Source organism: Heterocephalus glaber, unplaced genomic scaffold, assembly GCF_053883595.1.
Source record: "Heterocephalus glaber isolate CG9 unplaced genomic scaffold, H.glaber_assembly_v1.0 deba00001498, whole genome shotgun sequence".
Classification (NCBI taxonomy): Eukaryota; Metazoa; Chordata; class Mammalia; order Rodentia; family Bathyergidae; genus Heterocephalus; species Heterocephalus glaber.
This window is the reverse complement of record NW_028258321.1, coordinates 3,677,025-3,689,761: the sequence shown is the minus strand read 5'-3', so window position 1 is coordinate 3,689,761 and position 12,737 is coordinate 3,677,025. Positions and strand designations below refer to the sequence as shown.

General features: G+C 44.3%; 1 protein-coding gene across 1 annotated transcript in view; it reads left to right on the top strand.

The window, feature by feature from the left end:
* Positions 1-12,737, top strand: part of Sorcs3 (sortilin related VPS10 domain containing receptor 3) — a 568,351-nt gene that overhangs the window by 479,530 nt on the left and 76,084 nt on the right. The window contains exons 11-13 of the mRNA XM_004866511.3: positions 1,787-1,889; positions 6,611-6,687; positions 9,839-9,930. Coding sequence (XP_004866568.2) covers positions 1,787-1,889; positions 6,611-6,687; positions 9,839-9,930 — 272 coding nt within the window. The remainder of the gene's footprint in view (positions 1-1,786; positions 1,890-6,610; positions 6,688-9,838; positions 9,931-12,737) is intronic.

The window sequence follows — 12,737 nt, the reverse complement described above, 5'->3', positions numbered from 1 at the left end:
AGATTCAGTCTTGGAGCCCTGGGAAGGTCAAGCTGGCATGTCTCTGTGGGAGAGTCAATTAATCCATCGGCTTTCTCAGGTTCTTGGTGTACAGAATATTAGGGTAGGAACCTCAGCCGATGGGGTGTGTCAAATAGCCTCCAGGCGGGAAGGGGAAACAATTAACAGTAACACTCATAACCTTCAGTGTCCTCTTCATGAGGGCCTGTACCAGAAACCATTGTACAACACCGGAAGTGATTATTGTTCTCCAGCACAAAGGAGCAATGGACCTCCTTTTGCCATGTATTAAAAATGTTTACCAAGCCCCTGTCTATCATGTCCTAGACACTATTAAACGATGGGGATAGAGTGAAGACTATGGCCAACAGTGCCCTTACCCTTTTTGTAGTTTTTAACTAAGTTCATGTTTTTGTTTTCTTTGCGTGGCTTTTTGTTTGTTTCCTTTGCTTTGTTTTGGGCACTAAGAAGATCAGAGACAAGTGGCTGCCTACACCTAAAAGCGCCTCATAGCATAATATTTTTTCTGAAATCTTAGCCATGGCTTAATCTTATTTTCTTAACCCAATTTTCTCTTTTCATTTTTATATCTTCGCATTTTTATTTTTTGTATAGGACGTATCTCTGTGAATCCCCAAGCCCTTTAAAAATGTACGTATGGCATGCATAAATAAATAGGGGACGTAAACTTAGGTGTTTCAAATCATTGCTTTATATAAAATTCCATTAAAATTATAAACAGGAACAAAATGTATAAAATCGAAGCAGAAACGATCCAGTTGAAGAAGAAGACTGGGACTGTTTCTCTTAGCTTCCCCCTTTACTCCAGGTGGCCCCTTAGAGGTCTGAGAAGCAGGGTTTGATGATCAGGATCCGATTGGGGAGGTCACTGTCATTGTCTGAGAAGAGGCCAGGGAATCTTTCTCCAGCCATGAACTGGGCCAACCAAGACCCGGGCCTTGATGGAGGGTGGAGGTGAGGCTGAGGCAGGAGAGCATGTGATTGGATGAGGTGTGATCCAAATACAGTTTGTGTTTACATTTTTAAAATACTTATTATAGTAAAAGGCACATTGCTATTAATCCCCCTCGACATTCTCCCATTCACTTCGAACACACTCATCCTACCACCCCTGACACTTTCTGAAGCTGTTCTAGAAGTCCTCTCTGGTGAGTGTCTTTCACTGCACTGTCATGACTGCCTCAGTGTCTTGAGTCAATTCAAAACATTTACCTTTCATGGTCATTTTGGCTTTGGGGATTAACCAGAAGTCATCTGATGCCGGACCCAGTGAATAAGGTGGATGTGGACACACCATGATGGTTTTACAAGCCTTCCCTTTGTGTTGGATAGCACTGGGCTACAGCATTCACCATACTTTTGACCATACCCCATAAAGAGACTCATGAGGGAGGACCTCCCGAACTGCTTCAGAAAGATGCAGGAAGGATGGGATATGTGTGTTTGGGGTGAGGCAGAGGATTTTGAGGGGGATGGATGGCAATGTGTCTAGTACTGTAATTTTTAGAAATTAAACATTCACCATATATTTTAATCACCCCCAGTATGTAGGAATAAGGGCAGAAAGGACTATGGATGGTACTCAGGGAAACTTCTAAAGAGAAATATTGGGTTTGTCAGATGGAGAGAGAGAAGTTTGTGGCTCTTTATCCAGTACCTTGCTGTTTCTGGAAGCTGAATGTCTGGAAGCTTCATCTCCAGTGGGGCAGTGGTGAGTGAAGGTAAGGAATTTCCCAGAATGAAATGATTTTCCTCTTCCTTTCAGCCCTTCTGCTCCTTACACCTGCACTTGCAGCTTTCTGAAAACCCGTATTCTTCAGGAAGAATCTCCAGCAAGGAGACAGCCCCAGGACTTGTGGTGGCCACAGGTATGGAAAACATTCCTAGAATTCTTCCTCATGGAAAGCTTCCAGAACAAGTTTGTCTCCTATTTTTGGACCATGGGTTCATTTGATCATTCACTGAAAGCTACGGGAGCTCTCCCCAGAAAACATGCAGGATCACAGCATGTCAGATCCACAGCGCTCTGGACAATCATAACTTCTTGGGTAATGAGTCCTCTTCACCACCACACCAGCCCCAGAGACGTAGAGGGACCCTCTCAGCTTAGCAAGAGGCCAGAGTTGCTGCCAAAGTAAACAGGTCTGATTATTTGTAATAAGGCTTTCTCACTTTAAAAAGCATGATGTATGAGGTCTCCCAGCTCTCCAAATATGAGTTGGGGCAGTTTTCTCTTTACACCGAAGACACTTCGCCAAAGCATTTTACCCAGAGCTGTTTTCAATCAGGAGGTCTCTGGTGCATGTAAAGGTTTGTTTACACGTGATTAAGCACTTGGCTGCAAGCCTGGGGGAAAGGGCAGAAAAACTTGAGGTTGCATTGTTGGAGCCCCTGTCCACTGAGCATCAATCAGAAATGAAGATAAAGCAACTCTGAAATGAAATGCAAGTCTCCTGGGGAATGTGCTCTGATTAGCATGCATTTGATTTGCATACACCTTTTCAGGAATACATTACCAGCATAACACAAATCAGGCTTCTAATCTTAGCAGTTGGAGCTCTGTGAGGCAGCTTTTTTTCTAATGAAAGCAGATAAATCACAGCGACTTTTTGAGGAGGTGCATTCTGTTTTCCCTCATCAACCCAAAGCTCTAGCCTCTGGATTGCCTACTCTCCTTGCCATGGCTTCCTTCTCCAAGCCTGTAACTGAGGAAACTTTTAAAAACCACCAGTGACCAACCACTGTCACCAGATTGACAGCTAGTGTGGCCCACTGGCATCTCAGTTAGCTCCTCGCCAGTGAGTTTGGACAGGATCCACCATGAGTAGTGCTGCTCACCTTGGATTCCAGAGCAGTGAGACGGGAGACAGGCTCTGTGCTTGTTCCCAGCATGGGGAGTGGTCCCTACACTCTGCAGTCAGGGTGACTTGGTTCTTTCCCTTCGGGGGCTGCTGCCTGTCCCCTGGGGCCTGGCGTAGAAGCAATAACAGTCAATAGTGATCAGCAGTGAAAGTTAATATGATCTGAATGCTTATGATATAGCCAGGCATTGTTCATTGTGGTTTAACCCCTCCCGTACCTCTGTTTTCATCAGCAAAGTGGGAATAAGAGTACTAACATAATAAAATTCCAGGATTAAATGGGGTAATGAATTTCAAATGCTAGAACAGTGCTCAGGACATACTGAGTGCTCAGTACATGCAGCCTGTCCGCATTAATATCACAGAAGTTAAAACTGTTCTTGCATTAGAAGAGTATAATTTGTTCATCTCCTTCCACAGAGCCCATAGATCATGTGCGTCCGAGAAAGCCTGGAACCCTGACCTTCTACCTTCTAAGCTGTACTCTGACACTCACTGGGCTTGTGAATTTTTTTTAGCTTTGGGCTTTGTATTCCTCATCTGTAAAACAAGGGTGTCTTCTCCCTCGCCAGGGTGTTGTAAGAATGAGAGATGAACATGAGCCCAGGAGACTGGACATAGCGTTGAGGTTAGGGAGCTGGAATTAGTGGTTCTTGTTACCTGTGAGCTAATATGTCTCTAAATCAGTTTTGTTAAGTCTTCTATGACATGTAGACATTGCAGAGTCATTTTTAAGTTTTTTATCCGCCTGTATCAAAATTGAACGATTCCTTTTTCCTCCCCCATCCAATTCTCGAGGCTCCTTACCAGGACATGGGAGGATGTAGCACAGCTGATGAGATCCTGCGGCCTCTTCATGCTTGCTTTTCCTTGTCCTGCTTGTCTGGTCTCCCTGGAGTTGATCTGCCATTAGGAAAGTGATCCTCAAGTCATCTGAGTATGCTCGGGGTGACCCGCAGCCCGGTCTCTCTGGGGCCCTTTCCTACACCCATCCCCCCTGACCCCGGGACCTCTAGGCTCTCTCCCTCCCTCCTGCATCGCATCCCTCTTCCCACCTTGCCTTGAGAGGTGGTCTCGAGGTGAATGTGTGCCCCGGGATTCCTTGCCAGTTCCTGGTGAGGACACCTCAGAAGGCAGCCTGAAATCTCATCCAGAGAGTCTGGCAATTGCTTTTAGCAAGTAGAGCCACTGGGGTTCTTGATACCCTGAACCCTGGTTTCCAACTGGTAGTAAAGACCTCCCATATTCACAGTGCTTTTCCATGTGCAGAGCACTCTCTGCTCTGATTGTGCAGCGACCCTGTGATGTAGCAAGGGCAAGCTCAGCCCTCTTTAATTTGCAGAGAGGAGGGGTGAGTGGGAACAGGTATCCTGCCCAAGCCCACTCCCCTCACCCCAGCAGGGTGCTCCTCCCATAACAGTCCAGCTAGCCCTGTCCCCAGCCCCTTCCCATGCTAGCCCCACAGCTGACACACTCTGTCCTGCTTCCTATGAACCCCAAGAGTCCACACCTTGTGCTCCCTCCCTTGATGGCCTTCTCCCCTAGGGCTGCCTGCCTGGTACATCCTTTCTGCAGCCAGCCCTTCACCCCCTGCATAAACAGCTTCTCTTTCTGGCCTCCGTGGTGATGAGAGCAGCATCTCTAACCCACAAAGGCCTCCGTGGCTCTCTTTCTCTTGTTCACAAGTGTATAAAGAACAGAGAAGGGTAGCGGTAGTGTTAGGAAGCAATGGGACAAAAACAAATTGTTTAAAGCTGCCCCAAAGGACAGCTCTGGTACTGACCAACTGCGGCTGTTGGTGAGGACGGCCCCTGCTCTCCTGCAGTGGGCGGCTCTTTCCTCGCTCCTGCCGTGTGCTCGAGCGGATGCAGCTGCGCCCCTTCTTCCCACCCCACTCTGGCCGACCCTCTGCAGTCTCACTTATCAGTCAGCTTCCCTGCTCAAGTCTTCCTTCTCTCCCCACCACACAAGCTGTTCCTATCAGATTGTCCGCAGGGCCACTCAGGGGCTGAGCATGTTCAAAGATCATGTCATCCTGGTCCGTCTTTTCTGTCCTTTCATCTGGGAACCAATTCTGGTCTCAGGATCTGGATTAGTAGGGTAGCTTTCAAGGTGCCGTTCAGTTGACAAAAGAGATTTCCAAACACAGATCTGACTGTGAGCCTGGGGTTCTTAGCCCCTCAGCCTTCTAGACCATCCTGGTCAAGCTTTGAAAAAGAAGCTGGAAGCAGCAGCAGAAGCAGCTTAGAGTGGAGTAGCCCCAAGGAGCCCCACCAGACATGGAACCCCAGGGTGCCTCTGTGCTGACCGCCATCCTCCCTCACTGCCCCTGGTTGACGCTACAGTGGCCCCTCACACACTGTCATGTGGAAACTGCACAAAGCTTCCAACAGATCTTAGCACAATGCTTTCTGGCAGCCACCACCACAAACCGAGTTGACATTCTCTGCTCCATCCTCTTTACATCTGTCTTATAAAACCTGCGTGTGGAGCGTTGAATTCCAAATTCCAGGCAGATCTCCAAAGAGCTGCCTTTCAAGCCTCTCCCTGTTCCTCCCATACCTACTGCGTGAGCCCGGAGCCCTGGGGTTATTTTTGGAAGCCTGGTGTCAAAACAAGTTGGCTAGCTGTGCGCGCCCTGGTGCCGATGGGAGCTTGACAAGCTGTAGCCTGGCTTTAATTTCTCATTTTGAAGCAGTAAATGTCAGGCACTCAATTAACATTTTCATTATTGCATTTTTATTGTGCTCTTATTTAGGCTACAGATGTGTGGGAACTAACATTCTCTTCCTGCTATTTTTTAAAGAAAAAATATCAACCACTATGTTAAACTCTTAGGCGTTTAGGGTCCCTTCCTGGCTTTTGATATGTCCCCTGGGGCACACAAACATTGGAACATCATTCAGTCATCTATTTCCTCACACATTCATCTCACAATTGCACATTAAGCATTAGCTACTCAGTTTGGGGCATCGTTTTAGGTTCCGAGGCTGGCATTGTCCATGAGGAAACTAGGATAGTATCACCAGAATAGAAAATCTTGACAGATTTCTGAATGAACACGATTTCAAGGCAATGCAGTACAAGCGGGGAAAGGAAGAGCAGAGAGAAGAGAATGTACAGGGCTGGAAGCGATAAGTGTGCTTGGTCCCGGCATAACCTGTACCTCCTTCTCCCGTACTTGGTAGCCTTGCTATGGGAAGTGTGGTCATCTTGTTTTGCTCAATCTGTAATTTAGGTTGCATGGTCTTTGCCACTGGGCCGCTCAACTGCCTGGTGCTCAAGAGATATTCTGTCAGATTGAAAACACACGCACATGCACACACGGGACACACCAGTTTTTCCTGGGGTAAAAGTATGCCTGAAGAGTACACCTTCTCCATATATGTCGATTCCCCCACTCACTCGCATTTTCCTAGGACAGCTGTCAGAAGAAATTTACAGTAGTATTGGTATACAGATGAATAATTTAGGAAACTCACCTGAGTCAATATTCAGTCATTGAGTTTTATCATTTAAAGCTGCCTTCTTGTCATACTATTTACTTGTCTTCCCATATTGGGTTTTACTTCCTGCTGGGCTTTTGATATGACAGCAAGAAAAAGACCGCACAAATCAACTGTAAGCATAGCATCCAACATCTCTGTCTTTGATACCCTGTCCACCAGTCTTGAGCAGGCTGAATCGTAAACTGCCTGACGATTTTAAATGATCTGATTATATTCCAGGCAACATTGGTCCGGAGCTGTCCTACACTGACATTGGAGTGTTCATCTCCTCTGATGGCGGGAACACATGGAGACAGGTAACTGGGATGATTGAGGAAGAGGAAAGAGGAAGAGGCATTTAGAGTAAGTTCTGCCAATACCTCTTCTCCTTCTGGATACCTAGGCTCACTGTGACTTTGTAGTTGCGAAAGCAACTACTCAGTTTGATGAATCTGGCTGGAAGTTTAGAGGAATGGGGCAAGATGGGAAGAGCAAAACAGGGAGGAGGAAGAACTGGAATTATCCCAGATGGTTCATTTCTTCCTTCAGCGTTACATATGTAACAGCCAGTGGATGCTAAATTCTGTGCTGGTTGCTGGGGATTCAACCCATAAAATGGTGTCTATTGCTAATGTGCTGGGGGATCTTGGAAGGCAGGCCTCATCACCTTTCTGAATGTGTTTCTTTATCTGAAAAGTGAAAAGATTAGACTATTAAATCAGGCAGTCCATGGAAGTTGATGGTTAAGTGTTATAAGACAGCTTAACAGATGCATGACTACATCGAGAATTAATTCAGTTTCACAAACAGCTGTGATAGCCAGTAGAACTCCGAGGGATGATGGAGATGTTCTGATTCTATGCTGTTGCACAAGCTGCCAAGCACATGATACATGGCTCGTGTGACAGAGGAACTGAACTTTTCATTTGTTTCAATTAATTTAAATTTAAGTCATTGCATGTGGCTACTGTATTGGACAACACCTGTTTATCCAATGTCAACTAAGTATTGGGCAGAAACCTCAAGTGTTGGAGTTTCTTTACTGAACAAGCTCAAAATTAAATAAAAGAAACAGGTTCACTACCAACAGTTCAGGGTGATTGTATTATTTTCCTGGGACTATGAGCACGGATATGAAAAGGAAGAATTGATTCTGGGGAAAGTGGGGAAGACTTCATGAGAAGTGGTGGCATTTGGTAATTCTTAAAGATGAGACAGTGTCTACCCAGAGAAAACAAGGGAATACCACTGAATGTTTTGATAATAAAGGTGAAGTCACCTCTGTAATGTGTTGGACAAGTTCCTATTTGATGCTTTAGAGAAGATTGTCCTCCTCATCAGCAGTATCACCATCACGTCAGCCCAAGGCCACCACTATCACTGCTACCATGATTTAAAAAATTACCTAACATGGTAGCTGTTCTAAGTACTGTAAGGCATAGAGTGACAAATGAGTCAAGTTTCCTACTTACAAGACCATAATCAGGTGGACGGGGAACTGACACCTAAATAAGCTCATACCTTCCAACTATGAGATCCTGGGGCAGGTACAAAGGGAAGGAGGAAGCCGGCCTGCAAATGCATCTGGTCCCAAATCACCAACAGACAGTTCATCAGCTCTTCACCTCTGGACACAGCTCAGCTGGCCAGGTGGTCACTGGACCATCATTTCTTTGTGTCATTACTACTTGATTTTCCTTTCTCTTTTCTCAAACAGCCACAGCTTCCACTTTGCTCTGCCACACTGGACAGGGTAAGAGTTATCAGTGGTCAGAACAATAGCCTGAGGAGGAAAATGTGAGGCCAGCTTCTCCATCCTTTCAAGGGCCAAGGCTCCTCCTACCCTCATCCTCATTCTCATGCCCAGGCTTCTGTCCTGTGCCCATTAAGTGGCTTATCGTAGAGCCAGCCATTAACCTCTGGAGAGAGAAGCCTGTGAATTATCCTTCACATGTTAAGACTTCCCATTTGTAAGATACTTGCTTTTCCTGAAAAGTTAAATGTGAAGGTTGAAAATAATAAGAGGTAGGGGCTCTTTATTTTTTTCCATAGTTTTCATTGAGCCATATGTACAGGAGGCCCCTTTTGCCTACTCATTCCCTTTTTAAATTCAGCTGCCTCCCTCTACCCCTTTCCAGCCCTCTTCACCTAATCCACCACCCCAGCTTTTTCATCTAGACTACAAGAGCCACCATCAGTGACTAAGTGCTGGAGGAATTCTTTAGCCTATTTTCCTCTAAAAGCTCTAAAGCTGAAGTTAGTTTTTTGCTGAAGAAATGTCTTTCCTGCTTCATATTGGAGTCATATATGGCATATGCCCTATGTAGGATTAAGTCTGATGTTCTCTTAGTTCAGAGCTTTATATCATAGTTCATGTTTAGCAAATGCCTATGAATAGATGGGCAGATGGATCACAGGATAAGTGAAGGGGTGAATGGATGGATGGATAGATTTTGGAAAATAGTTGAATCAAACATGAATAACTACATCCTTGAAAGTGCTGTTGTCTTAGTTACTTTTTTTCATTGCTGGGACAAAATATATCAACATCTTAAGGAATTTTGGTGCAGTTTATAGAGAGGTTTCAGTCCATAGTCAGCTGGCTCCAAGGCAGGGAGGTATGACAGAGGGTTCTGGCAGAGGAGAAACAGTCCATGGCATGGTAGCAGGGAAGCAGAGAGAGGAGGAAGAAAGCTATACTCAGCAAAGTCACAACATAGTGACCCACTTCCTCTGACCAGGCTTTACCTCCCAATATCCTATTAGCTATAAACTCATCAGTGGATTAATCTGATGAGTATTATGCCCCCATGATCCAATCACTACCCAAAATCTCCACCTCTAAGCACATGTGGATTTGGGGACCATCTAGATATAAAGCATAGCAGCTATATTCTAATGAATACTTACTTAGAATAGTTGTTCACAGGCATAGAAGTCTTCATTCAACTTTGAGGGGAACCCGGGAGGTACTGGCTTAGCATAAGTATTCAGTTATCATAGTGTCTAGGGAAAATATCTTTTAAGATCTTAGGTAAATTATAGTCAACCCCATGAGACATAGACCACTTATTAAATAGCAAACATCTGAATAGAGAGGAGGAAGAGAGGGCTGAGTAACTTTCTAAGATGAAAAGACGGGTAAGATTCTTTGAAATCAAACTTTTCTTTCAGTTACCTAGTTAAACATGCATCTTATTGCTTCACCTGGATATGGCACTCTGGTTCACATTACTGGGGAATGAGCCCTGAAAGTACCATTTGAGTGGCTTAAGGAGAGTTATGTCTTCTCTATGAACCCAGTTCCTCATCTGTCATCTATCAAATAGGAATAATATTTACCAAACTGCTAGAGTTGTTGGAAGGCTTAGATTCTAGATAAAACAACGCATGTGAAAGACTGCAAACTGTTAAGCACTATGCAAATGTAAGGTGCTGCTATGATACTTATTGTTGTTGTTGTTCCAGATCTTTGATGAAGAGTACAATGTCTGGTTCCTAGACTGGGGTGGCGCCCTCGTGGCCATGAAACACACTCCTCTGCCAGTAAGGCACCTGTGGTAAGGACAGCTCCCGACCCTATCCATGAGATGCTGTTTAGTGGAGAGCATTGGGACAAGTTACTCTGCATGATGTGTTGTCCATTTATACATTTCCTCACCTGTGTGTTCACCAGTCCATCCGCTTAATACTTTGTCTAGGTGGTAAGAAACGTGTAACTCAGATGGGGGAGTGTGATGAGTGGGATGGGGTGAAAGAAATGTGTGTTCAGATGAGACAGGAAAAACCTGCAAGTTCAGACAGCCAAGAGTAGGAATCCAAACTATGAGATGGAGATTGCTACAAAAGAACAATTACGTTCATACCAGGTCATTAGTTCAGCTCTAGAAAACTTTAACGTGTGATTTCCATGAATATTTCATCAGAGATGACCATTAATTATCAGATACATTTATCTGAAGATCAGGGCAAATGACTGGGCTGACACTGTAGGTTTGTATTTATAACCACTAGGTCCTAGGAGGTAGTTAAAAACATAGATGTGGGCTCAGTGCTTCAAGAGAAACTTGGGACATCTGTCAAAATTTCTTATCATCCATTTAAAATGGCATGGAAACACAACCATATTAAATACCTTGAGCAAGGCTACACACCTAGTACCTGGCAGCACCAAGCTGGGATCTGTTATAGGAGCTCCTGTATTTTAATTACTAATATTCCAGATACTGTAAGGAGCACTGAAAGGCTTATGACATGTTCCTGCCTTTCAGGAGGGCGTAGTTGGGATAAGGATGTTAGATGGTCCCTCCATTTATCACCAGAAGTCAAAGCAATGTCTGCTACATGGTGCTGGATGTGTGTCTTACTAGAAAAAGGTCTGCCTGCAGCACATGGCCCAAGGCCTGATCCCTGAAGAAAGGAGGCCAGGAGCTGCAGGATTGGTGGGAAACAATCCAGGAAAGGACTCTGGCCCAAACCTGAAATTTAGAGAATGTAGGCAGAATGTGTTCAGAAGTCTACATTTGAATGTAGCCAAAACGTGAGTATTTAAGTGTGAGTAGGACTGTGAAGAGCTAAAATGACAGTTTAAGGGATTCACATTGAGCTGTAGGCAATTTCTTCCACTGTCACAGTCTCATCTATCTCTGTGGAAGAAGTGCCATCTACTGAAGACCAAGTGGGTCCTGGAGGGTGAGAGAAGAGAGCTTGTGTCTTAGTTACTTTTCTCGTTGCTGAGACAAAATACTCAACACCCATAGTTTCAGCTCAGTTTATAAAGGTTTCAGTCTGTAGCTGGCTGGCTCCAAGGAACGAAAGCATAGCAGAGGGGCATAGCAGAGGAGAAATAGTCTATGGCAGGGCCAGCAGAAGGCAGTGAGAAGCAAACAGCCAGCCTACTTTTCCCTTTTAGCCTATCCAGGATGAAAGACTTTTGGGTGGTGCCACCCACACCCAGGGAGGGGCTTCTGTCTTAGTAAATCCATTCAGCCACACCTAGAACTGTGCTAATTCCAATCAGTGGACCAATTCAGTACCATACACCCTTAATCCTAGTATCATACCCCTAATCCACACCCACACACTCTAGATGCAGCCATCTCTGAAAAGTCTCACCTGTGACCTCATGAGGTTTTGGAAGAACATCTAGATGCAAGCCAGAACTGCTTGGAACACCTTTTTTAAAAAACCAGGAAAGACAGTTTTTCTTAGCCCCCATCATTATCTAGAAACCTCCATCTAAAGTGCAAGAAGAGAATAGATACTCTGTGGACAGATATAAGTAGAGTAGTGTTTCCCCTTTGGTCCTAGGAGAAGTGTGTAGCAACCCCACCTTGCACTTGACCACTACCTAAGCTTTCTCCTTGCTTATGCTAAGGATCTAGTCCTCACTTAGTGGTTCACTTTTAGCTCCTTGTCCAGGGAAGTGTCCTTGTGCTGAGGAAAGGGTGAGTTTGTTGCTATTTCTTTTGGTGTAGAAAGGAGAGGTACTTTGGATTGGACAGAGCACATGGTGCTGAGGAACTAAAAGCATTTGGGCTTTAGAGAGTCTCAGCACCCTTACATCTGGCCGTTTGGTCTGACCTGCAGTGGGCTCTTCCCAGAGCACTGCTTACTTCCAAAGGAGCCTTTGTATGAAGCCACCCAAGTTGGGAAAATGTTTCAGTATTCACATAGGGGATATGTAAGTAAGATTGAATCACACTCTTCAAAGACATCAATGCAAAGTTTGAATTTTCTGTTTTTCCATGTAATATCTCTTTTCATGTGAAAAACCATGATGAACAATAATGCATTATCATATATCTCAAAGAGAGGAATTGAAGGTACTCATCATAAAGACAGGATTCAAGTTTAAGGATGCACTAGTTTTCTTGAGTTCATCACCCAAGGTATATATGAATCAAAACATCACATTGTACCACAAAAATTGTACAGTTATGGCCCATCAAAAGGTAATTTAATTTTTAAAATATAAAGATATTTGTAGAACTGAGAAAAAATAACTCCTCACTGAACTTGCTCTCATAATAACAATATAATACAATCCTATATTTATTTACTTAATCCATCTTAGAAAATATTTAAGACTCTTTTTCAAACTAAGCTTTTGAGATAGTATTATCTTCATTGAAAGGACATTGTCACTGTCATTTGTTGTACATTACAGACTTGAACAGGGACAATGATTAATGTTCACTTGCCTATCTATCAATGCCATTCCAAGGAGCAATCCCTACAAATGGTTAAATGCACACTACCGACTATGTGTGTTAGAAACAGGAAGGAATAACTTATGCAGGAATTGTCTTTTGTACTTCTTTTTCAAAGGCTAAGTGAGTGTTTTGTAAGGGCTTGACCATGTCAT